Consider the following 25,675-nt stretch of genomic DNA (forward strand, 5'->3'; position numbering starts at 1 on the left):
TTTGGTCGGGGAGGGAGAGCAGGAGCACACTTAATGGGTACGGGGTCTCCATTTGGGCTGATGACAGTGTTCTTGGGACTTAATATACATGGTGGTCACGCGACATTGTGAATGTACTAAATGCCGCTGAATTGTACACTTTAAGATGGTTAATCTCTGGCTTCCCTGGTGGCGCAGTGGTTAAGAATCCGTCTGCCAATGCAGGGGACACAGCTTCGAGCCCCGGTCCGGGAAGATCCCACATGCTGCGGGGCAACTGGGCCCGTGAGCCACGACTACTGAGCCTGCGCGTCTGGAGCCCGTGCTCCGCAACAAGAGAGGCCGCGACAGTGAGAGGCCCGCGCATCGCGATGAAGAGTGGCCCCCGCTCGCCGCGACTGGAGAAAGCCCTCGCGCAGAAATGAAGACCCAACACAGTCCAAAATAAATAAATTAATTAATTAATAAAAATAATTTTTTTTAAAAAGATGGTTAATCTCATGTAAATTTCACCTCAATTTTTTTTAATGTTGAAAAAAATCTAAAGAAGACCTAAATAAATGGAAAGACATCCTGTGTTCATGGATTGGAAGACAGTATTGCCAAGATGGTAATACTCCCCAAAGTGACCTACAAGATGCAGTGCAATCCCTATCAGAATTACAACTATATTTTTTTTTTGCAGAAATGAACAAGTTGAACCTAAAATTCATATGGAAATGCAAGGGACCCAGAATAGCCAAAATGATCTTGAAAAAGAAGTACAAAGTTGGAGGGCTCACACTTCCCAATTCAAAAACTTACTACCAAGCTGCAGTAATCAAGACAGGGTGATACTGGCATTAAAACAGACATGTAGATCAATGGAATTCTAGTCTATCGAGAGTCTAGAAATACACCTATAAATCTATTATCAAATGATTTTTGAGAGGGATGCCAAGACTCTTGTGGGGAGAGAGTAACCTTTTCAGTAAATGATGTTGGGACTTAGAAGAAAACCGGTCTAAGTCTTCATGACCTTGGACTGGGCAACAGTTTCTTAGACATGACATCAAAAGCACAAGCAACCAAAGGAAAAACAGAGTACACTTCCTCAAAAATAAAAATGTTTATGTGTCAAAGGACACAAGAAAGTGAAAAGACAACCCACAGAACGGGAAAAAATATTTGCAAATCATATATAAGACAAGGGGATGGTACTCAGAACATATAAAAAACTCTTACAACTCGATAATAAAAAGACAAGACGATTTAAAAATAGACAAAGGGGGCTTCCCTGGTGGCGCAGTGGTTGAGCGTCCGCCTGCCGATGCAGGGGATACGGGTTCGTGCCCCGGTCCGGGAGGATCCCACATGCCGCGGAGCGGCTGGGCCCGTGAGCCATGGCCACTGGGCCTGCGCGTCCGGAGCCTGTGCTCCGCAACGGTAGAGGCCACAACAGTGAGAGGCCCACGTACCGCAAAAAAAAAAAAAAAAAATAGACAAATATCCTTACATACAGACACACACAGAGCTAAACTGCATACTTTAGAGAGATGAAGTAGTTTCTATAAAGTTACATCTGGTCCTAAATAGAGGACCAAAAACTGGAACCCAAGAATTATCTGCTTTTACACCAATGCTGTTGGGGGAAGAACGTTTCCAGGGCCCTTGAATAAGTAAATTAATATAGTTGGGATGTCACAGAGCCTCAGAAGTATCATTTTGAATATTCCTTCTCATTATAAAATACTATAGTTTTGGATAGTCCATAGACGGGCTGAGAGAAGTAATACTGGTTACACTGAAAAATCGATTATACTAGGCAAGGAACAACCCGCTCTGATGCTCTGCTTTGGTTGGGCCATTCAGCTGGGAGTCTGAAGAGCCGAGGAAGAGCTGTGAACAGGGAACTCTAGTCTAATTTCAGGGTTCAGTGAGAAGAAATGACAAACTTTACAAGCCCTCTACTGTGGTGAACAGCCTTGGGACAGCCAAAGAATTTTACCTTTACCCATATGTGTATAACCCTTCAAAGCTCTCCGTTTTTCCTCCTCTTTTCTCTGACAGCTATTTCTTTCAAAATTTAAAGGGTGTTTATTTTACTGATTTCTAAAATAATACATGCTAATTTTAGAAAATTTGGGAAGTACATAAAAATATAAAGAAAATTATCCTCATCCCCAAAGATACTTTTTTCCAGTCTTGCTTTCTGTCCCTATACTATATGGGTATATACACACATTTTTAAACTCAGTGAGAATGATGATGGATACAGTTTTGTATCCTGCTTCTATAAACATCACATTTGAAGCATTTTACCGTACCATTAAGTATTCTTTGAGGAAATGATTTTTTTTTAAATTTTATTTATTTATTTATTTTTGGCTGCGTTGGGTCTTCGTTGCTGCGCGAGGGCTTTTCTCTAGTTGCAGCGAGCGGGGGCTACTCTTCATCACAGTGCACGGGCTTCTCATCGCGGTGGCTTCTCTTGTAGCGGAGCACAGGCCCTAGGCGCATGGGCTTCAGTAGTTGTGGCACGCGGGCTCAGTAGTTGTGTCTCGCGGGCTCTAGAGTGTAGGCTCAGTAGTTGTGGCCCACGGGCTTGGTTGCTCCGCGGCATGTGGGCTCTTCCCGGACCAGGGATTGAACCCGCGTCCCCTGCATTGGCAGGCAGATTCTTAACCACTGCGCCACCAGGGAAGTCCCCTGGATTTTTTTTAAAAATGTTTTATTTTAAAATAAATTTAGAAATACAGCAAAGTCATAGATAGTACAGAGTTCCCATACACCCTTCTCCAGTTTCTCTAAATGTGAACGTCTTACATAACCCAGCCACATCTATCAAAACTAAGAAATGGGGGCTTCCCTGGTGGCGCAGTGGTTGAGAATCTGCCTGCTAATGCAGGGGACACGGGTTCGTGCCCCGGTCCGGGAAGATCCCACATGCCGCGGAGCGGCTGGGCCCGTGAGCCATGGCCGCTGAGCCTGCGCGTCTGGAGCCTGTGCTCTGCAAAGGGAGAGGCCACAACACTGAGAGGCCTGCGTACAGCAAAAAACAAACAAACAAACAAAAAAAAACACTAAGAAATGAACACTAGTACAGGCTTAATTTGGGTTTCCACCAGTTTTTCGCTAGTATCTTTTTCATATCCCCTCCAAGATTGCATCCAATGATCATGTCCCCTTGGTCTCCACTCTGATAATTTCTCAGTCTTCCCTTGACTTTCCTAACCCTGACACTTGAAGAGGACTGGTCAGGGGTTCTGCAGATTATCCCATAATTTGGGTGTGTCTGATATTTTCTCAGGAGGACACTGGGCTTGTGGATTTGGGGAAAGAGTCCCACAGAGGTGAGGGAGTGCCCTTCCCATCACAACACTTTGGAAAGAGCACCCGACACCCTGACTGGAGGTGTTCATGTCACTGCAGGTGGTGTTGACTTTGTCCGCTTGCTCGGGGAGGTGTCAGCCGTGTCTCCACCGTTGAGTTGCCTTCTTTCCTGTCCCTACTCTGTGCTTTAGAAGCAAGTCACCGTCCAGCCTACTGTCAAGGGGAGGGGAGTCCAGCTGCACCTCCTGGAGGGGGAATATCAAAGAATTCGTGGACACAAGGTAAAACCACCACAATAATTAGTAAATATTGGGAGGCAGATGCTGGGAGGCTATGCAAATTTCCTGTTTCTCCTCCATTTCCCCCATTAATTTCGGCTTTCATCTGTGGGTCTTGTCTGCAGCAATTACTGCTGTGGTGCTTCATGGTGATTTTCCTCATTTCTATGTTTATTAACTAGAATTCTGTAAGGAACATTTTTTCCTTTTCCTCTGTTTATTTATTGATGCCAGGGAGAGTTTATCCAAACACACTATGGACTCCGGGACACACCCTCTCCCATCCCTCTTCCTAAGGACTAGAAGCATCTCATCAACCTGATCTGCCTGGTCACCTGAGCTAACCTCCGCCTCTGTGTCTGTAGAAGCCAAGGCTAAGGTTTAAATGCCAGAACGGAAGGGAAGAGCAGGGCCAATTTCACGAAGCGTTTCCACATGTTGTTATCTGTTTGTTTAGTCAAAGCTGCCTAAGAGCTTCGGTCTTGACCACAACCCTGAGAAACTGAGAGTATTTATATTTATTCAGCCTCTTACTTTCCCAACCTTGGGTCGGGCTCAGCAGAGCCTCTGCTAGAAGCCGACTGTGTCCTAATTAAATAAAGTAGCACGCACATAGACACCTAATTTGTTAACTGCCCTGACCTGCTGTAAGAGACACGCTTTGTAACGCACACAAGCGTTTTAACACCCTGCATTCGGGGGGCTGTCGTTCACAGCGTAGGCTGGCATTGGCCGCTCCTGGGGGGCTTCTGAATAGGTGGGCAAGATGGCCCATCTCTAGGGATGTGCTATGGAGGGAAAATCATTTACCGGTGCTGCAAACTGAAGATGTTGGCGATGAACAGCCTACTAAAGCAGCAGTGCGTGAGAAATTGTTGCGTTCGGGGCTGTCCGGGCCAATCGCCGCCCCTGGCCTCACGCCCTCATACACATTCCATCCTAGCCTGTCTAGTTGTTCCCAATCCTTCCTGGTGTATCCACAGCCCTAGCTTCTGGTCTGAAAAGAGTAGGCTTCTTCTGGGGGCCATGGAAGGCATTTTAAAGAAATGGCTTGGAAAAGAAATCTCGAGGGCACTTACGTAGTCATTCAAGAGTTTCTCACACGAGGACCGTAATTCCTTGATTATAGCTTGTTGTTCACCTGGTCCTAGCACATAGGGTGCCGTATGGGAGGACGGCAAGGCTCCCGAACAGCAGAGCAGGAACAGGGCAAACCTGGCAGATCCTGGAGAAAGAGGGTGATGCCGGGCGGAGCAGAGGCCCCTCCCCGCCCCCCCCCGCCCCCGGCTTCAGCCGCCCAAGCCGTCGTCGAGCATGGCCGAGCCCCTCCAGTCTTCCTCTCTGTCTGGTGAGACCCGGCTGTGCCCCGCGGCCGCGGCACCCCGCGGCACCTGCGTGGGAGACCAGGGCGGGAGAGGGCGAGGCTGCTTCCGCGGCAGCTCCTGGGGCCAGGTGCTCTTCAGGAGCTATGCAGAGGGCCAATGGCGAGCAAGAGGGACCGTCGCTGTCCCACCCATGGCAAAATCATTGCTCAGCTTTTCCCCAGAAAACACTTGCAAAAGTCTGCCACCCCAGGCTGGGTGAAAGCAGGGCTGGAAGGAAATGCTGCGGTTACCCTCAAGGGGCGCAGACGCCTGATTCAGTACAGATACACCCGGGCACACACAGGAGCGCGTCCACGTCTTTGCCATTTCTTCTCGGAAAGAGCTTGTTGATTTGACCAGAAGAAACTTCGAAGTCCCGGGTTGCCGGGCACAACCCCCAAGGACCACGTGACGAACCGGAGTTGAGGGTCGGTGCCCCACAGGGAATTTCTGGGGAGGGTCATGGTGAGCACGTGTGGGCGTAAAGCTGGCATGAGGTTTGTAAAATGTATCACCTCTGGAAATTTCTGAAGCGTGCCCGTGCCAGAACATGGGAAGGCCCTGATAACCACCGTGAACGTGGCGAGTCAAAGCCTTCATCTCCACTCCGCTTGGCCTTGAACATCATTGGATTCTCCGTGGTGCCTTTGCAACCGTAGGCCTAGAACCAGAACCCACGCTCCAGAGTTATTTGTTGAAATCACTTATTCGTATTTTGAGTGCCAACTTTGACCAGATACTCTTCTCGGGTCTCAGAAATGACGGCAAAAAAGTTAGACAAGGTCTTTGCCTTCAGGGAGCTGGTGTTCTAGTGGGCAAGGAGCAGACAGCAAACACCATTAATAAACAAGAATGTATCAGGTAATGCAAAGAGCTATCCAAATAAAACAAGGGATGAGATAGAGAGTGATGGGTGACATACTCTAAGTCAGGGGATCAGGAAAAGTCTCTCAGCTGAGATGCCATTGAAGCTGAGACCTGAAAGATGAGAAGGAGCCTGCTGTGGGAAGGTCTGGGGAAAGAGTGTTCCAAGCAGGGGAGACCCTAGTGCAAAAATGAGCTTGATGTGACTGAGAGTGGGAAGCAGGTCATGGTAGCTGGAGTGAAGTGAGAGAAGGAGAGGGTGGTGGAGAGCTGGGCAGAGGCCAGGTCACAGAGGGCTTTAAAGAGCTTGGGTTTAATTCCAAGTGTGATAAGGCACCACTGCATGGCTGTAGCTGGGAAAATATAGGCTCTGGTGTACTTTAAAGGGTGAGAAAGATATAGGCTGCTGAGCGGAGAATGGATTGTGTGATCCAAGATGGAAGCAGAGGAGCCAATTAGAAGGTTATGAAGCAGTCTAGGAGAGAGAGGATGGTGGCTTGGATTAGGGTGGAGCGGGTGAAGATGGAGTCTACAGAACTGGCTGGTGGACTGGTGTGGAGATGAACTGAAGAGAGGAATCAAGGCTGACTCCTGGGATTTTGATAAAGCAGTTGGGTGGTTGATGTGCCATGGGGGAGAAGTCTGGAGATGAGAAATCAAGAGTCCTGTTTGGGATGAGTTAAGTTCGAGATGCCCAGTGGGCATCTGTTTAATGTCAAGTCAGCCATTGGATAAAAGTCAAGAGCTCAGAGATGAGGTCGGACCTGGGTGGTTCATAGAACCCAGTGCACAACAGAAGAGACAGCCAGCAACCCCCTTCCACCCTTAACCCAAGTCCCCCTCTAGTCGTTGCTGTCTCTTTCCTCTTCTTATCCAAGCTTCTTGACAGAGAGATCTAGACTCATTTTTACCTCACTTCCCAAACTGCCACAATATGGTTTTCATCCCAATAATTCAAAACCCTCTAGAAAAGTCCACAGTAGGTAACATTTCGGCCCCATGACTTTCACCCTCTGGTGTTTACTCCCACGATTATGTTACATTACACGGCAGAGGGGACTTTGCAGATGTAACATAGGTTACTAATCAGTTGACCTTAAGATAGGTTGATTACCAGGTGGGTCCGATGTTGTCACATGAGCCTTAAAAACAAAGAGGAAGGAAGAAGAAGAAGTGAGAGAGACTCAAAGCATCAGAAAGACTCAACTGCCATTGCTGGCTTGAAGATGGAGGGGGCCAGGTGGAAAGCAGGAGAAGAAAATGAATTTGGCCAACAACCAGTGAGTTTGGAAGAGGTCCCTGGGTCCCAGGTGAGAACTGCAGCCCCAGCTGATACCTTGACTTTAGCCTGGTAAGACCCCAAGGAGAGAATAGAATCTAGTTACACCATGCTGGACTCCTGACCTACAGAAACTGTAAGACAGTAACTTTGTGGTCTTAAACTGCTAAATGTATGGTATTTGTGAGAACCAGTATAGTCTCTAGTGACCTCATATTGTCAGTGTTACTGGGTTCTTTTCAGCCTTTGTTTGACTTAATCCCTTCGTGGTATGCAATAATGCCAACTACTTCCTCCTTGAAAACTTTTTTTCCCCTCTCCTTTCATGACATTATCCTGATATATATATATATTTATTTATTTGGCTGCACCAGGTATTTAGTTGTGGCACGCGGGATGTTTTAGTTGCGGCAAGTGGGATCTAGTTCCCCGACCAGGGATCGAACCCGGGCCCCCTGCGTTGGGAGCAGGGAGTCTTAACCTCTGGACCACCAGGGAAGTCCCCTCCTGATATGTTTTGGATATCAGCCTCAGACAGTGCCTTCTGAGGCTGAATCATCTTCCTGCTTGGCCCTTTAATGGACATGCCTCCAGGGGCCCCATGCTTGGTCTGTTCCTCACACTTTAATGTCTCTCTCCTTCAGATCTAAATGTCCAACTGCCCAATGGATATCACCTGGACCTCACACTCGACATAGCCAAAGACCAGGATCTGAACCAGGGTAATAGTGAGAGTGGAGATGAAGATGTGTGGATGGATTGCTGAAGTCTGTAAGAGGTAGAATCCAGTGTTTGGGAGGTGATTGGTTGGATCTAGGGATAATGGATGGAAAGGGAGGAATTGAGGACGACTTCCAGGTCTCTTGTTTGGGCAACTAAATAGATGGTGTTGCTCTAAACTGAGAGAGGATTACAGGGCTCGGGTGCTGTGAAGGATTCAGTTATTGACATGGGGAGGTGGAAGTGTTATGGAACCCTCAGGTGAAGGTGTACAGCAGGCCACTGGACATTTGGATATGGAGCTTGAAGGAAGGAACCAGAGACGTACATTTGGGTGCCACCTGTATATTGTGTTGATAAAACTATAAGCCTCCAAGAGAGGACCGTGAGAGTTGCGTAAGTCAAGTGCGGAGCCCTGGGGCACACCTCCACTAACGGAACAGGTACAGGAAGAGGATTTAGTCTAAAACACCGAGAAGACCTCCTCAAGAGGGAAAGAAATGTACTAGAAAAACATGTGGTCATGGAACAAGATAAGAAGCGGTTTTCAAGAAGGAGGAAATGATTGGCACCATCAAAAGCTGCGGAGAGGTCGAAGAAGATAGAGGCTGAAGAGATACACTAGGTTTGAGAATATGAGGTCACTGGGAACTGTGTGCTAGGGGAGTTTGAATAAATTGTTGGGGGGCAGAAGCCATATTGTGGTGGTTTTGGAATTGAGGAAAAATTAAACCACTCAGTTGTGTTACCCAAACCCCAGGAGTCCTCCCTGGTTCATCTCTTTGATGTGTTTATATCACTGTAGATTCTTGGATATTTGTTTTATTCTTTAAAATGACGTGTGGCTCCCTTTTTGTCTCATTTCCCAGTTTTGGAAAATTTTTCTAATAGCAGTAAAGGTGTTCTAATATAGGACAGTCAAAAGGAAAGACAGATGTCCACGGGAGTGGGTGTTTTTGGAAGGATCCCAATCAATAAATTGAACTTCCTCAAAATTAAAACGTTTTTTCTCTTCTAAACACCCTGTTAAGAGGACGAAAGACAAGCCTAGGCTAGGAGAAAAATGTTTACCGAACGCAAATCTGACAAAGGGGTTGTGAGCAGAATGTATAAAGACTGCTCAAAACTCAACTTTATGGATTAGGCAGTGGTTTCTTCTTCCTATTTTAAAAAATATTTATTTATTTGGCTGCACTGGGTCTTAGTTGCGGCGTGCAATCTTCAGTGCAGCGTGCGGGATCTAGTTCCCTGACCAGGGATCGAACCCCGGGCCCCCTGCATTGGGGGTCTTCGCCACTGGACTACCAGGGAAGTTCCTAGGCAGTTGTTTCTTAAAATGACACAAAAAGCATAAGCAACCAAGAAAAAACATAAATTACATCTCATCGAAATTAAACACTTTTGTTTGTCAAGGGACACTACCAAGAAAGTGAAAGACAAGCCACAGAATGGGAGAAAATCATGTACAAGACAGGGGGCTAGTATCCAGAATATATAAAAACTCTTACAACTCAACAGTAAAAAGACAACCCAATTTAAAAATGACCAAAGTATTTGAATAGACATTTCTCCAGAGAAGATATACAAATGGCCAATAAGCACATGAAAAGATGTTCAACATCATTAGGCATTAGGTAACTGCAAATAAAAACCACAATGAGGGCTTCCCTGGTGGCACAGTGGTTGAGAGTCCGCCTGCCGATGCAGGGGACGCGGGTTCGTGCCCCGGTCCGGGAGGATTTAGTGAGAGGCCCACATACCGCAAAAAAACAAACAAACAAAAAACACCACAATGAGCTACCACTTCACACCTATTAAGATGGCTATAGTTTTTGTAAATGTAAAATAATCAGTGTTGGTGAGGATATGAAAATATTGGAACCCCCGTATATTGCTGGTAGAAATGTAAAATGGTGCGGCTTCTGTGTAAAACAGTTTGGCAGTTCCTCAAAATGTTAAACATAGGACTTCCCTGGTGGCGCAGTGGTTAAGAATCCACCTGCCAATGCAGGGGACACAGGTTCCATCCCCGGTCTGGGAAGATCCCACATGCCGCGGAGCAACTAAGCCCGTGCGCCACAGCTACTGAGACTGCGCTCTAGAGCCCCCGAGCCACAACTATTGAGCCTGCGTGCCACAACTACTGAAGCCTGCGCGCCTAGAGCCCATGCTCCGCAACGAGAGAAGCCACCGCAGAAGCCTGAGCACCGCGACGAAGAGTAGCCTCTGCTTGCATCTAGAGAAAGCCCGTGCGCAGCAACGAAGACCCAATGCAGCCAAAAAAAAAAAAAGTTAAACATAGAGTTACCGTATGACCCAGCAATTTCATTCCTAGGTATCTACCTAAGAGAAACGAAAACATATGTTTATACAAAACTTGTACACAAATGTTCACAGCAGCATTCTTCGCAAGAGTCAAAAAGTGGAAACAACTCAAATGTCCATCAACTGATGAATGGATAAACAAAACGCCTTCTACCCATATATAGAAAATTATTCAGCCATAAGAAGGAATGCAGTACTGACACATGCTACAACATAGATGAACCTTGAAACCATTATGCTGTGAAAGAAGCCAGTCATGGAAGGACAAATACTGTATAACTCCACTTACATGAAATATCTAGAAGATGCAATTACAGAGAAAGAAAGCATATTAGTGGTTGACAGGGACTGGGCAAATGGGGGGGTGGGATGGGGCTTGACTGCTAATGGGTGGTGTTTCCTTTGGGGGTGAGGAAAATGTTGAAAATTAGATTACAGTGACAGCTGCACTATGAATATAGTGGCACTGTGAATATACTAAAAACCACAGAATTGTACACTTTAAACGGGTGAATTTTAGTTATGTAAATTAGATCTCAATCAAGAAGTTGCATTTCCAAATTATAGGAACCAGAATCATCTTACCCCATTAATTTCACAAACCGATGCCCAGGAGCCCCTAGAATGTCGGGCAGTGGGCTCGGTGCTGGGAGGACGGAGAGATGAATGAGATTGGACGAGTCTAAAATGGGGCCTTGGTGCTAAACGGGTTGTATAGATGGACAGCGATTAAAACCCCTGACTCAGGGGTTAAAAAGATCCACCTAGGAATCCACTGCTGAGAGTGTTCAGATTATTTGGCCTTGGGCTCATTTCTCCTCTCCAGTTCTGCCAAACAGGGATAAAAATTAACACTTTATTCCGAGGGGGCTTCGGAGTAGAAACAGAAACAGATTAACAACTGGGAAGCGCTCAGTACCTGCTGGGGGCCCCCAAGGTTATAACCCCCAGGCTGTGGTGGGGAAGTGTATTTTTAACCCAGCGCACGTGGGGCTGAGTCGGGGTCTCAGACTCCCGGCGGGGGAAAAGTTCGCCCGCAAGGGGAGGTAGTGGCTTTCACGGGGGCCGGCGCGGCCGCGCGCCCCCGCCTGCGGGAGCACGCGCCCGGCCCTGGCGCACGCGCGCGTCCTGGCGGTTGCCTAGCAACCGGGTGGCGTGGAGAACGCGCGATCATGGAGCCGCCCGCCGTGCCAGTGAGCGCCGCGGTCCGGGAGCACCTGCGGAAGTTGTGTCTGCGCGAGTTCCCGTGCGGCACGGGCAGCTGGGTGCGGGCGCTGGCGGGGCGGCTGGAGGAGGGGCTCGGGGCTCTGGGGGACGGAGGGGACTGACCAGGGGCCAGGCCGGGGCCTAGGGGCGGAGAGCGGGGCCGGGGTGGCCCCGGGTGCTGAGGGGGCCGCCAGCCCCAGGAGTTGGCTGGTCTGGAGAAGCCTGAGAGGATGTTTGCGTCTGGGCGTTTAGGGAGCGTCCTGACCCGGGTTGGGGGGGATGGGGATGGACTGTGGGAACAGGAACACTGCAGGGGTGGACGGGATAGGCCCCCCGGGGCCTGTGGGCGCTGACCCAGGGTGGAGGGCAGGGACCCCCCCCCCAACCCACCAGAGCAGGGCCCCATCCTGAGCGCATCAGGCGGATCCGGATCCGGGGCAGGCCCCTGGCTGTCTTAAAGACACTGGGCTCCTTTGGGGTGAAAAGCTCATCCTGAGCGCAATGTTTGCAGTTAGGGCCCTGCTGTGCTGTGGCCACAGGGGCCATCCTCATCACCTAAGTGCACAAGGAGCATGACATTGAGAACCCGGGGCTTCCCAGGTGTGCCCGGAGGTCTTGAGTCCTGAAGGGTTCTCGTGGACTTGGTGGGAAGCTGGGGCCTCACCTACTCTTGTCGGCTGGTTTCCATTTTCATAGAAGAGAAAACTGAGATACCAGTCAAGGAACTAATTTATTTGTTTCAACAACAAACATTGATTGGGCACCTACTATGTGCCTGGCATTGTGCTGAACTTGGGGGTTTCATAGCTAGATGTCTCTCAAGAGGAAGGAGTGGGAGAGAGTAAACTCCAGGACAGAAATCTTTCATCTTCCACCTATGGCATCTAAAGGTTCTGAATTTACCTTTGCAGGCTTTGCCGCCTCTTCTTCAAAAACCTTTCCTTGGCTCGTTACATCCCACAGATTGCCTTTTGCACCTCCCGGCTTCTGAACTCTCCCTGATTGTCCTGTTTTACGATCGTTTCCATTTTGAGAGTTTTGAGTCCTTGAGAGGGGCTGAGTCATAACGAGAGAAATTCTCTGCCTCCAACTCTGCAGAATAAGTCGCGCTTTCTTCCTCAAACTTACCGAGCATGGCGGGAGCTGATCCCCAGCGAGGAGGATGCTGTGGGCCCCGAGGAGGAGACGGTGGATGCCCTGCTGGGCCTGGTCTGCAGCCCGCACTCACCCTGGGCCCTGCTGGAGGGCTCAAGCGCTAAGGACCGTTTTCTGAGAGAGCTGGCCATCCAGAATCCCCGGGTGCTCAGAGACAGCTTCTTCTACACCTACTTCAGGTCGCTACGGGTGGTGGACAAGCAGGTGAGCATTGGGAGAGAACACCAGGTACAGACAGGGTCGACGTTAGGGGGCCGTTCCCCTGACAGGGCTTGGCGGTAAGACCTAGCCCTGCCCTCCTACTAATTAACCTCACCAGCTTGTCCACAGAGCAGGGCCAACAATCCTGGCGAGCTGGCCCAGTCTGTTACCCCAGAGAAGGGAGGCCCAGCCGGGAAGGGCCCCTAATGTCCTTGAAGCCAAAGTCAACTGAGGATTCACAGACAGACCCCTGAAGCTTCTGGTCTGACCCTGCTGGGTGTAAACTAGAATGATTCCTTAAGACCTTAGGATTCACTGTGGCTCTGGGGTAGACAGCAGGGAAGATGGGATTCCTGGCTTCAGGAGCTGACTGTCCAACAAGGGACACAGGACATGAGCTGGAAGTTGTCCAACACCTACAGTCAGAGGAGGGGTGAGGGTTGAGAGGTGACAGGCCACCGCGACGGCCGAGGTGCTCGGATCCTGGCAGGAAAGGCGTACAAGAGAAGAAAGGGTTTGGGCTGTGGGGCGGTCACTCTCTGAAGATGGACGTGCCATTTCTTTCCTCACTCCAGTGCCGCCTCACGTGCTGGAGCTCTGAGCTCCCTTTCCTCCCTTCCAGGTGAGCCTGGTGGACAAAGACCTCCTGAAATTTGTGAAGCTTGAAGAGTTGGTGCTGGGTGCTAATCAAATCAAGGAGATTGACCCCACCAACCTGCCCCCAACTCTCAAGGTAAAGGAGCCCAGGTTCCGTTCCAGGTCCTGGAGCCAGTGCTGCCCAGAGGCCCTGCCCCTCCTCCGCTCCCCCCACAGAAGGTTTGGCCATCGGGACGGTGCTAAGGGCCGGCCTCAGGCTTTGGAGAGGTAGGCCTGGTCCCTCAAAAAGTTAAACGTAGAATTTCCACATGACCCAGCAATTCCCTTCCTAGGTATACACCCCAAAGAATAGAAGGCAGGAGTCCGACAGATTCCTGTATGCCAGTGTCACAGCAGCGCTATTCACAATGGCCAAAAGGTGGACACAGCCCGCTTGTTATCAGCAGATGAATGGAGCGGCAAAATGTGGTCTGTCCACACCGTCATGAAAAGGAATGACATATGTACAACATGGATGGCCTTGAAAACATGGTGCTGAATGAAGGAGGCCGGACACAAAAGGCCACGTATTAGGTGACTGCACTGCATGAAATATCTAAAAGAGGCAAATCCATAGAGACAGAAAGTAGATTAGAGGTTACCAGGGGGCAGGATTGGGGAGTTATAGCTTAATGGGTACACAGTTTCTGTTTGGAGTAATGAAAAATTTTGGAAATGGACAGTAATGATGGTTGTACATTAAGTGAATGTACTTAATGCTGCTGAATTGTCCATTTAAAAAGGGTTGAAATGGCAAATTATATATATTTTACCACAATAAAAAAGTTTTAAAAAGAGGTAGGCCAGGCTTTTTTTTTTTTTTTTAAGAATACTTTATTTTTAATAAATTTATTTATTTTTGGCTGTGTTGGGTCTTCGCTGCTGTGCGTGGGCTTTCTCTAGTTGCGGCAAGCAGGGGCTACTCTTCATTGCGGTGCACGGGCTTCTCATTGAGGTGGCTTCTCTTGTTGCAGAGCACGGGCTCTAGGCGCATGGGCTTCAGTAGTTGTGGCACGCAGGCTCCGTAGTTGTGGCTCACGGGCTCTACAACGCAGGCTCAGTAGTTGTGGCTTGCGGGCTCAGTAGTTGTGGCTCACGGGCTCTAGAGCACAGGCTCAGTAGTTGTGGCTCAGGGGCTTAGCTGTTCCACGGCATGTGGGATCTTCCCAGACGAGGGCTCGAACCCGTGTCCCCTGCATTGGCAGGCAGATTCTTAACCACTGTGCCACCAGGGAAGCCCCCAAAAGAGGTAGGCCAGGCTTTATTACGAGTCTTCAGCTGAGCATATCAAAATGGTCTCAATTTTAAATTAAATGCTGAGACTAGTAGATTTTGTGGCAGAAGAGGCTCAGAAGTATGGCTCAGTACTGGGCTCAAGAAGAAAGCGGGCAAGGCCTTGGAGGAGAAATACAAGAACTCTGTTATCTTTGGGTTTATTCCCTATTCCAGCCAGGGGCCCTTTGGCTTTCCCAGAGACAGCTGCCATGAGTCGAGAAGTTGCAAAAATGTTAACTCGGGGCCTCCCTGGTGGCGCAGTGGTTATGAATCTGCCTGTCAATGCAGGGGACAAGGGTTCGAGCACTGGTCTGAGAAGATCCCACGTGCTGCGGAGCAACTAAGCCCGTGCGCCACAACTACTGACCCTGTGTGCCTAGAGCCCATGCTCCGCGACAAGAGAAGCCACCACAATGAGAAGCCCGCACACCGCAATGAAGAGTAGCCCCCTCTCGCCACAACTAGAGAAAGCCCGCACGCAGCAAAGAAGACCCAACCCAGCCCAAAATAAAAATAAATAAATAAATAAAGTTTTAAAAAGTGTTAACTCATTTCCTTTCCCACTCTCTCCGACATCACCTCCACTCAATATTTTAAAGTTTCCTTCACAAAAGGAAAAGAAACTTTCTTCTTTTTTTAAATTTTTAAGATTAATTTTTACTGCAGTATAGTTGCTTTACAATGTTGTGTTAGTTTCTACTGTACAGCAAAATGAATCAGTTATACGTATACATATATCCCCTCTTTTTTGGATTTCCCTCCCATTTAGGTCACCACAGAGCACTGAGTAGACCTCCCTGTGCTATACAGTAGGTTCTCAGTAGTTACCTATTTTATACATAGTATCAATAGTGTATATATGTCAATCCCAATCTCCCAATTCCTCCCACCCCCAATTTCCCCCTTGGTATCCATACATTTGTTCTTTACACCTGTGTCTATTTCTGCTTTGCAAATAAGATCATCTATACCATTTTTCTAGGTTCCACATATATGCGTTAATATATGATATTTGTTTTTCTCTTTCTGACTTACTTCACTCTGTATGACACTCTCTAGGTCCATCCACGTCTCCGTAAATGACCCAGTTTCGTTCTTTTTATGGTTGAGTAATATTCCATTGTATATATGTACCACATCTCCTTTATCCGTTCCTCTGTGGATGGACATTTAGGTTCCTTCCATGACCTGGCTACTGTAAATAGTGCTGCAATGAACATTGGGGTGCATGTTTCTTTTTGAATTGTGGTTTTCTCAGGGTACATGCCCAGTAGTGGGATTGCTGGGTCGTATGGTAGTTCTATTTTTAGTTTTTTAAGGCACCTCCATGCTGTTCTCCATAGTGGCTGTATCAATTTACATTCCCACCAACAGTGCAAGAGGGCTCCCTTTTCTCCACACCCTCTCCAGCATTTATTGTTCGTAGATATTTTTAAAATTTTATTTATTTTATTTTATTTATTTTTGACTGTGTTGGGTCTTTGTTGCTGCACGTGGGTTTTTCTCTAGTTGCGGAGAGTGGGGGCTGCCCTTCATTGTGGTGTGCAGGCCTCCCATTGCGGCGGCCTCTCTTGTTGCGGAGCACGGGCTCTAGGCGCACGGGCCTCAGCAGTTGTGGCTCGCGGGCTCTAGAGCGCAGACCCAGTAGCTGTGGCGCACAGGCCCAGTTGCCCCACGGCATGTGGGATCTTCCCGGACCAGGGCTCGAACCTGTATCCTCTGCATTGGCAGGTGGATTTCTAACCACTGCGCCACCAGGGAAGCCCTGTTTGTAGATTTTTTTAATGATGGCCATTCTGACCGGTGTGAGATGATACCTCATTGTAGTTTTGATTTGCATTTCTCTAATAATTAGTGATGTTGAGCATATTTTCTTGTGCCTCTTAGCCATCTGTATGTCCTCTTTGGAGAACTGTCTATTTAGGTCTTCTGCCCATTTTTTGATTGGGTTATTGGTTTTTTTAATATTGAGTTGCATGAGCTGTTTGTCTATTTTGGATATTAATCTTTTGTCAGTTGCTTCATTTGCAAATATTTTCTCCCATTCTGAGGGTTGTCTTTTCGTCGGAAAAGAAACTTTCTGACACCTGCTGCAGGAATATTTTCTTCCCAGATTCTTAGAAGGGGGTCCAGGAGGACACAGGGAGACAAGGCATGAGTACTTCGTAATTCCTCTCCTGAGCTGCCCAGGTGGAAGCAGGGAGCGGGTTCCGTTTTGTCTGGGCTCACGGGCTGTCTTTCCACCCACGTCGCAGGTGCTGGAGCTCTACGGCAACAAGATGACCAGCATGGAGTGTCTGTGCGCCCGCCCGCCCCCAAGGCTCCAGCACTTGGGGTTGGGTCACAACAAGCTTCTGGGCCCCCTGGAGAGTCTGTACGTCACCGGTGATTACTGGTAACTTGGGAGCCCCACGTGGAAAGAGGGAGGGAGGGGTTGAGCATTAGATTTGGACCATTCTATGCTGGTGGCTTGGAGAGCTCAGCTTTGCTCTTTTCTATAATAACTCCTGGTTAGCTGCTAAGTCCGGACCTAGGATTTATTTCTCTGACCCAATAAACAGAAAATCCCACTGAGGCCCAGGGAAGGACGCCACGAGGTGGTGGGAATGAGTGGGGCCTTTGGCTTCGGGGTTTCTGTTGACACTGAGGCCAGCTAATTCTTGGTTGTGAGGCCGTCCTGGGCGCTGCCGGAGGCGGGGCAGCATCCCTGGCCTCCACCCACCAGATGCCAGTAGCTCCCGCCCAGACCGGCTGCGACAACCGAAAGGTCTCCAGACGGCACCAAATGTCCACTGGGGGGCAAAACCACCCCCAGCTGAGAGCTGCTGCCCTACAGACAGCTCTCGGTTCGCCTTTGTCTTCTTGGTGGCTGAGCACTGGGAAACTGAGACGCTGGATCTGGGGAGTCTCAGGGCCTCAGTTACCACCCGTGAGAATCCATCAGAGGAAGCGGGGCGGGGGAGGCCTGTCAGAGAAGCTCGAGGATTCCCGGGCTCAGCATCCTGGACGGCACCTCCCCGGGCTGACGGCCATGACTGCTCCTTTCCTCACAGCCCAGAAGGGGCAGCATCGCTTCCCTGCTTTCCCAGGTCTCCTGGGAACGTGCTCGTGGAAGGTCCGTCTCTCGGACCCTAATTTCCTCCCTCCTCCTCCTTCCCTACTCGTGGCCAAGCTGCCTCTTCACAGCCTTGGCCGTGTACAATTCCGGGTCCCTTCCCTCCGCTGACCTCAGCCGTCAGGGTGCGTAGCGCAGGAAGGAAACGTACACCGTGGACTTTGTGTGACAGCTGAGTTCAGGCTCGTACCATGGACAGAGTTCTAAGCGTTCTGGGTTTGGATTTGGAAAACAGACTTATGATAACGTAACCTGCTTAATGCTGGGTATGGATTTCATAGACACACGTATATGTGTGAAACCTCCGTCTTTTGCTGTTTTGAGTTTAAAAGGAGGGTACACGTCCTGCGAATCAGTTTGGCTGCTGTTTCCTCCAGTTCTCTTGCAGGAGGCTGATACTGGGTAAAATCTGCGTGCCGGTCAGCATGCAACGTTCTTCTCGGGTACTTTCGGGACTGGCTGGCCGGCCTCGCGGGCGGGAGGAGAGGAGGGAGGAAGGGGAGTGGAAGTGCCCGAACTCAGCAGCAGTGAGGCCGTCACATGTGACGGCGGGATTGTACTCATGCGTTGACCCCTTGTGGGTTTTGGTTCTGTTGGTTTGTTTTTGTGCCTCTGTTCTCAGAGCTGAAATTGATTCGCTTTCTGCTCTGTGCAGTAGGGAGGCCCTCGTCTCCAGGTCGGGGTGCAGGGCGCCTCACTGGCCAGTTCTTCTTCACCCACGTTCCCCAAGAAATGAACCAGATGGCCTCCTGTGGTCATGCGCTGGTCTGACTCTGGAGAGCGTCCTCCAGCTTCTAGACCCCTCAAGCCTCATGCACCCTCTTCCCAGGCCCCCCTGTTTACCGACCTCTCCTACCCCCACCCGCTGCTCCTCGGCGCAGAGGCTCGCCTCCGCCTTCCTCGCCAGTTTGTCCCTCTCTGCTGAGAACCGTCTAGATGCACAACCCCGTATTAGGCTCTATGGGAGACAGACGGTTAACTGAGAAGAGGTCTGTGTACGTAGAAGTCCGGTAGAGGCAGGACGTGGCGGTGGCCACCTCTGTGCCACAGCAAGGAGGGAGGGCACCGGGAGGTCCAGGAGCCCCTTCCCAACAGGGGGGCTAACCCAGGTGCAGGGCAGCACGAGGCTTGAGAGGCGAGGATGGGCACAGCCTGCCATCCCGTCCTCAGCACCAGGCCTTGTCCGTCAGGGACCCGGGGTGCTGGGGGTGCAGGCGCCGTGGCGAGACCACAGCTCCGGTCCCCACCCCTTTGCTTGCCTGGCCTCTTGACTCCTGGCGGCCCCGCGCACCTTCCAGGCCCGGCCTCATCTCCCTGGACCTGAGCTTCAACGACCTGACGGACCTGCAGGGCATGGTGGCTGGCCTCCGAACGCTGCGGCACCTGAGGTTGCTGGTGCTGCAGGGGAACCCGCTGGCCCTGGTGCCCTGCTACCGGGGCTTCGTCATTGACAGCCTGTCCGGGCTCTGCGTGCTGGACGACGTCACCGTGGCCCCCAGCGAGAAGCGTCTGTTCCGTGGGCTCAGCCAGAGCGGGGGTGAGGGAGCCGGTGTGCAGGGCAGGGCGGGGGGTTGGGGGGACCTGCTGGCCCGCCCATCACCCTGCTGGCTGCACGTGTCTGTCTGTCATCCAGCTCCCTGGCTGGCCCAGACCCTGGTCAGGTGTAGGTCACCTTCTTGGTCAGAGTTCTCCCCCAGATTTCGATCGTTGTGATTGAGATGTGGCCAGAGAAAGGGTAGGGAGGCTGGGACCGTCACAGGCCCCTCCCTTCCTAGACAAATGGGAAACATTCTTTAAATTAGTTTCTTGGCGTCCGTGGTGGCTTGAGATCACCCCCTTGTGGCTCACAGCACAAGCTGCACCAGAGCCTTCTCAAGGTCAGGGTGACAAAACATGGATAAAAATAGCTGCACCTACCGAGTACCAGCAGGGGCTAAGGTAACGTAATCTCCATCTGTAACTATCCTGCAAAGTAGCTACTACCATTCCCATTTTACACATCAGGGAAACACGCTTAAGAGGGGCCTCTTGCCCAAAAGAGACTTACCCCAAATCACGGTGTGTTGAACCTGGTAGAGCTGGGATTCGAACCCGAGTCTGCAGAGCGAGGCTCAGCCCTGCTCGGAGGAAAGAGGGCAGGAGCTGAGCTCGCCTGCCCCCCACCCCCGCTGTCTGCCCGCCCACTCCCTCCCCGCGGCTCCCCTCACCCCTGCCCGTTCCCGCCTGCAGATCTCCTGGCGCATGAGGCACGGTTAGTGGTGACGGTTGGACATGTCACAGGGGTTCTGGACTCCTCGGTCTTGGACCCGGATCCAGGGCCCCAAGGCCCTTTCATCACTTACAGCTATTATGTAACGTACGAGTTTGTGGAAGATGAGGAAGGCGAAGGAAATGAAGACGGCCGCGTGCTGGCTGAGGTGTGTCCGTGGGGGCTCCGCTCTCGGGTCCTCAGGGGCTCCTGTGCAGGCGCAACGGCTTTGGGGACCCCGGAAAACCCTTAACATGGATCTTTCCGATTCATACCCTGCTCTGAGCAGGAAACTGGCTTCCGCTCAGCCCGTTTCTTGCAGCTGGAGTAATTCTCAACCGTGTTCACCCCTTCCCATCCCCCCTGAAATGGTCGCAAAGGACATAACAAGGGAGCAGCGCAGAGTTTCGCGACTGGGCTGCTGGCTTCCCCACGGCGCAGCGTTCTCCAGCTCCGCCTGCACCTCCCGGCTCCCTTCCTGTCACAAGAAAACCCAACGGTGCCATCCCACTAGGAGAAATGCCTGGGGCCAGTGGTTAAGACTCTGCGCTTCCTTTGCAGGGGGCGCGGGTTCGATCCCCGGTCAGGGAACTAAGGTCCCATGTGCCGCAGGGCGTGGCCAAAAAGAACCCCCAAAACGCGAGGGTCCCCAGCTCATGTGGAAGTGGTTACTGTTTTTACTGTTAACATAGAACTTCCAGAAAAAGCAGGACTGGTCATTTTTTTTATAACTTCCTGCCTCCTAAGTCCACGTGTCTGCTTTGCTTCACATCCGTCAAACACTGGTGCCCGTTTACACCACCTTCAGCTAGTGTCAGGTGAGAGCTCGGAGGCCCTGGACGTGTTTTCGTGTCTTCCGTGGCAGATCGTCAGGCCCTCGCCCCGCACGGAACAGCTGGGTGAGGACATTCCCGAAGAGCCCATCAAAGAGGCTGAAGGCTCCGTAGGGTCTGGGCTGGCCTCCCAGCCCCAGTCCGGGTTGCTGGAGGAGTCCGGCGCCTCAGCGCCCTTGCCGCGGTCCACAGCCTCTGCAGAAGAGCTGGCCAAGCTGCGGCCGCGCCCGGATCCCCGGCTCTGCCCGTCCCCGGGGTAAGGGTGCTCACCCGGCTGGGAGCAGGGCCCACACCACACCTGCATTTATCACTCTGCATTCTCCTCTGGCCCACAGCCCTCCCGGCCTTCTGTCCCCTGCCCTCCCTGACAGCACGGGCCCCGCAGCCTCACACTGTGCCCACGTGTGCACATCTTCTCAAGGCGCCCTCCCAGCCCTGTCCCCGGTCCCCAGCACAGCCCCCTGGGTGACGGCCCCCATGTCTCCATCTCCCCTCCCCAAGGACAGTTCTCTTTAGCACAGTCCGCAGGCCCTGGTCTGACGTCATTCCCTGCAACTACGAGCTGCAGCACACGCTCAAGGACCTGGTGCCGCTCAAGGCCTTCCTGCTCTCAGGGACCACCGTCACCATCGTGGAGGAGAAGGTGGGAGGCTGGACTTCTCCAGGGTCCACACGCTGCCCCACCTCTCCTCTGTTCTGCTCTTCGGTCGGGCGTCTGTAGCCCTGCCCCGCTGTGCGCAGGGTCTCGGTGCCTTTCCAGAGAGATCCTGGCTAGCTCCACCCCAGCTTCTGTCCCCTAGGTTCTCTCCTGGCCTGCGGTGCCCCCTTCCCCCAACAGTCCCTCGGCTGCTAAGAAGGGAAAGGGAGAGAAGGCCAAGAAAGGGAAGGAGAAAGACAAGGAAGAGAAAGACAAGAAGGGAAAAGATGGGAAGGACAAAGCAGGTAACGGGGAGAAAGAACCAGCCAAGGCACCTCTGCGTGGGGCGGCCTGGGGGGCGGGAGGCTGCTCCCCCGTCCCCTGCCCCCCCCACCCGCCGGCCTCTCCCCACAGGAGCCAAAGGGGAGCAAGAAGGAGAGGCGCTTCGTAAGGATCTGCGCCAGGACGCGCCCGCCCTCCGGGTGCTGGGCAGTGGCCCGGTGGCCCTGGCGCCCCTGCTCTCTGGGGAGCCATCCGTGTCCACCGTGTGCAACTTTGGGGTGGTCCGCACCTTGGAGACCGACAGGCTGACGCTTTACAGGGTACAGCAGTGCCCCTGGCCTCCCCTGCCCACAGAAGCCTGGCCCGGCTGTGGGAGGGAGGGGGAGGGGGAGGGGGCCTGAACCACAGGAGGGGGTGCTGGAGGGGTGACGCAGCGAGGGTCGCCTGCATGGTGGGCGGCCTTCTCGAGTGCGAGGGGCCAGGCAAGCGGGCAGGTTGGGCAGCTGCTCCCCAGGAGACCAGGAGAGGCCCTGGTGGGGGTGAGAGCACCCACCCCTTCCCAGCATCCCCCCACTCCAGCAAGGAACTCATTCTGTGGTTCTTCCTCTCAGGATTCAAAGAAGAATAGGAGTAAGAAAGCTAAAAATGGTAAGGCGGATGGTGGTAACAGGGCAGGGAGTGTTTACTGAGGACCAGCCCTAGTCGGTTCAGGCTGCTGTAAAAGTCCACAGCGTGGGTGGCTCATAAACAACAGCCGTTTATTTCTAGCGGCTCTGGAGGCCAGGAAGTCAAAGACCAAGTTGCCAGCGGCATCAGGTGAGAGTCCTCTCCCCGGTCCGCGCCTTCTCCCTGGGTCCTCACGTGGTGGAGGGACGGGCAGTCTCCCTCTGCGCTCATGACGTAATCGCCTTCCAAAGGCCCCACCTCCTAATATCATCACCTTTGGGGGCTGGGATTTCAACATATGAATCTGGGGAAGGGCGCAAATAGAGCAGGCCTTGTTGAGGGGTCAGCCTGCTTGGGGACCAAAGGAATGGAAGGATGGAGAATCATATCTTCCAGCTGCTGGGAGGGCCATGTCTACCCTGAGGACCAAACCCTGTGTCCTCCTGCAGCCTGCGGCGGCCATGACACCGGCAGGACAGGCGCTCTGGGGTGGGGGCCGGGGTGGAGTGAGTAGGGAGGCTCAGGGTTGGGAGTGTCCAGCGTCCTTCTGGCTCAGCGGTGGTCCTGCTCCTGCAGGACATTAGCCTTTATTTGCTGTAGAAGGAGCCTGGACTTGTTGTATGGGCAGTGGCAGCATTGAAATAGGTAAGTTTTAGATTTAATTTTTTTTTTAAGATTTATTTATTTTTTATTTATTCACTTAATTTATTTTTGGCTGCATCGGGTCTTAGTTGAGTCATGCGGGATCTTCGCTGTGGTGCGTGGGCTTCTCTCTAGTTGTGGCGTGCACACTCCAGGGCACGTGGGCTCTGTAGTTTGCAGCAGGCAGGCTCTCTAGTTGAGGCGCGCAAGCTCAGTAGTTGTGGCGCGTGGGCTTAGTTGTCCCGTGGCATGTGGGATCTTAGTTCCCTGACCAGGGATCAAACCCGTGTCCCCTGCATTGTAAGGCGATTCTTTACCACTGGACCACCAGGGAAGTCCCTAGATTTAACTTTTAGAACTGTCTGGCTTGGAGGGAGAGGTAGGAGACAGGTCACTCAGCTGGGAGACTGCTGCAAAAGTCTAAAGCAAGACCACAGCAGCCCGATTCAGAACAGCCAAAAAGTGGAAACAGCCCAAATGGCTATCAGCGGATGAAAGGATAAACAAAATGTGGTCCATCCATACAATGGGATATTATTCTGTCACAAAAAGGAATGAAGCACTGACATGTCCTAAACCACGGATAAACCTTGAAAACTCAATGCTAAGGGAAAGAAGCCAGACACAAAAGACCACATAACCATTTTATATGAAATGTGGAGAACTGTCAAATCCATAGAGACAGAAAGTAGATTAGTGGTTGCCTGGGGGTGGGGGAAGGAGGGAACGGGGCATGACTGCTTAATGGGTTCGGGTTTTCCATTTGGGGTGATGAAAATGTTCTGAAATTAGCGGTGTTGGTTGCACAACATTGTAAATACACTAAAAGCCCCTGAACTGTACCTTTTTTTCTTTTTCACACACACACTGTAATTTATTTTTACAAGAGACAAATAAACAGACACCAAGCATTGTAAATGGATGACCACAACAAAAGCAACAATGACTGCAATTACCAAACACAACAAAGCGTTATAGTTAATAAGCCAACAAAGGAGAGAAAATAGGGATTATAAAAATATTCAGTTAATCTGAAGGTGGAAACAGAAAAAACAAAGAACATATGGGATAAATAGAAAACAACAAGATGGTAGACTTAAACCCAATTATACTGAGTCACATGAAATTTAAATGGTCTAAATACCCAGTTAAAAGGCAGAGATGATCAGATTGGATAAAAAAAGAAAGACCAAGCTATCCGCCTATCAGAAACCCCCTTTAAATATAAAGATACAAAAATATGAGAAATAAAAAGGATGGAAAAATATATTCATGCTAACACTAATCAAAAGAAAATGGGAGTAGCTGCATTAATATCAGACAAAGTAGATTTCAGAGCAAAGACTATTACCAGGGATAAAGAGGGTCATTTCATAATAAAGGAGTCAGTTCATTGGGAGGATGTAACAGTCCTTAGCATGTATGCACCTAATAATTGAGTTTCAAAATACATGAAACAAAAGCTGATAGAAGTACAAGGAGAAATAGACAAATGCAAAATTATATTCAGAGATTTCAGCACAAATAAGTAATTGACAGAACAAATAGACAGAAAATCAATAAGCATGTAGAAGACTTGAATCACACTGTGAATTAACTTGAGCTGACAGCTACAGAGCGCTCCATCCAATCACACACACACACACACACACACACACACACACACACACACACACACACAAACACACATTCCTTAAGTGCACACAGAACTGAGATATTCTATAACCTGGGCCATAAAGCAAGTCTCAATAAGTCTAAAAGAATTCAAGTCATATAAAGTATCCTCTATGACCACAGTGGAATTAAACAGAAAAATATTTGCAAAATCCCCAAAGTTTTAGAAACTAAATAACACACTTCTAAATAACCTATGGGTCAAAGAAGAAATCAAAAGGGAAATTAGAAAGTATTTTGAACTGAATGGAAATAAAAATACAAAATGCCAAAATTAGTAGGATGTAACAAAGCAGTATTTAGAGAGAAATTTATTGCACTAAATGTGTATATTAGAAAAGCTTCTACAACTAATAAGTGAGTTTAACAGGGTTGCAGAATACAGGGTCAGTATTCCAAAAATGTTTCCATATATGAGCAATGAACAATCAGATATTAAAAATTTTAAATAATACCATTTACAATAGCATTATCAATAGAAGTTCTATATGTTGAAAACTATAAAATGTTGCCGAGAGAAACCAGACCTAAATCGGTGGAGATATGTATACCATGTACATAGATCAGGAGATTCAACATTGTTAAGATGTTGGTTTTCCTCAGATTGATCTACAGAGTCAGTAAAATCTCAGTCATAACCCTGGAGGGATTTTTTTTTCTTTTTTTTTTTGGTAGAAATCAGCAAGCTGATTCTCAAGTTCATATAGAAATTCAAAGGATCTAGAATAGCCAAAACAACTTTGAAAAAGAACAAAGGACTTACACTACTGGAATTGAAGACCCAGACAAATATGGACATGAGATTTGTGATTGAATCCTGGGGTTAAAATGGGCTTAAACAAACCTTTTTTTTTTTTTTTACATTTTTGCAAATTTCTTTAATGTCTGGCTTAATTGAGGAAGCCATATTTGCATAGCTGCTTCTGCAGTCAGTCTCTGTGATGTGTTGCTGTAGTTGAAGTGTATGAAGAAAATCTGACCTCA

The 25,675-nt window shown here is 50.1% G+C and overlaps 1 protein-coding gene across 1 annotated transcript; it reads left to right on the forward strand.

Annotated features, from left to right (window-relative positions):
• The first annotated feature begins 11,293 nt into the window (after nt 1-11,293).
• Nucleotides 11,294-25,573, forward strand: LRRC43 (leucine rich repeat containing 43). Its single transcript, XM_055080409.1, is given in 14 exon segments — nt 11,294-11,386; nt 12,426-12,686; nt 13,306-13,416; nt 16,850-16,989; nt 19,008-19,246; nt 19,939-20,126; nt 20,823-21,046; nt 21,292-21,433; nt 21,591-21,758; nt 21,842-21,868; nt 21,871-22,029; nt 22,321-22,357; nt 22,478-22,525; nt 25,367-25,573. Coding segments are annotated over 14 exon segments (1,869 nt in total). The 3' UTR covers nt 25,399-25,573.
• Nucleotides 25,574-25,675: the final 102 nt, after the last annotated feature.

The sequence above is a fragment of the Physeter macrocephalus genome, chromosome 19, assembly GCF_002837175.3.
Source record: "Physeter macrocephalus isolate SW-GA chromosome 19, ASM283717v5, whole genome shotgun sequence".
NCBI classification, from domain to species: domain Eukaryota; kingdom Metazoa; phylum Chordata; class Mammalia; order Artiodactyla; family Physeteridae; genus Physeter; species Physeter macrocephalus.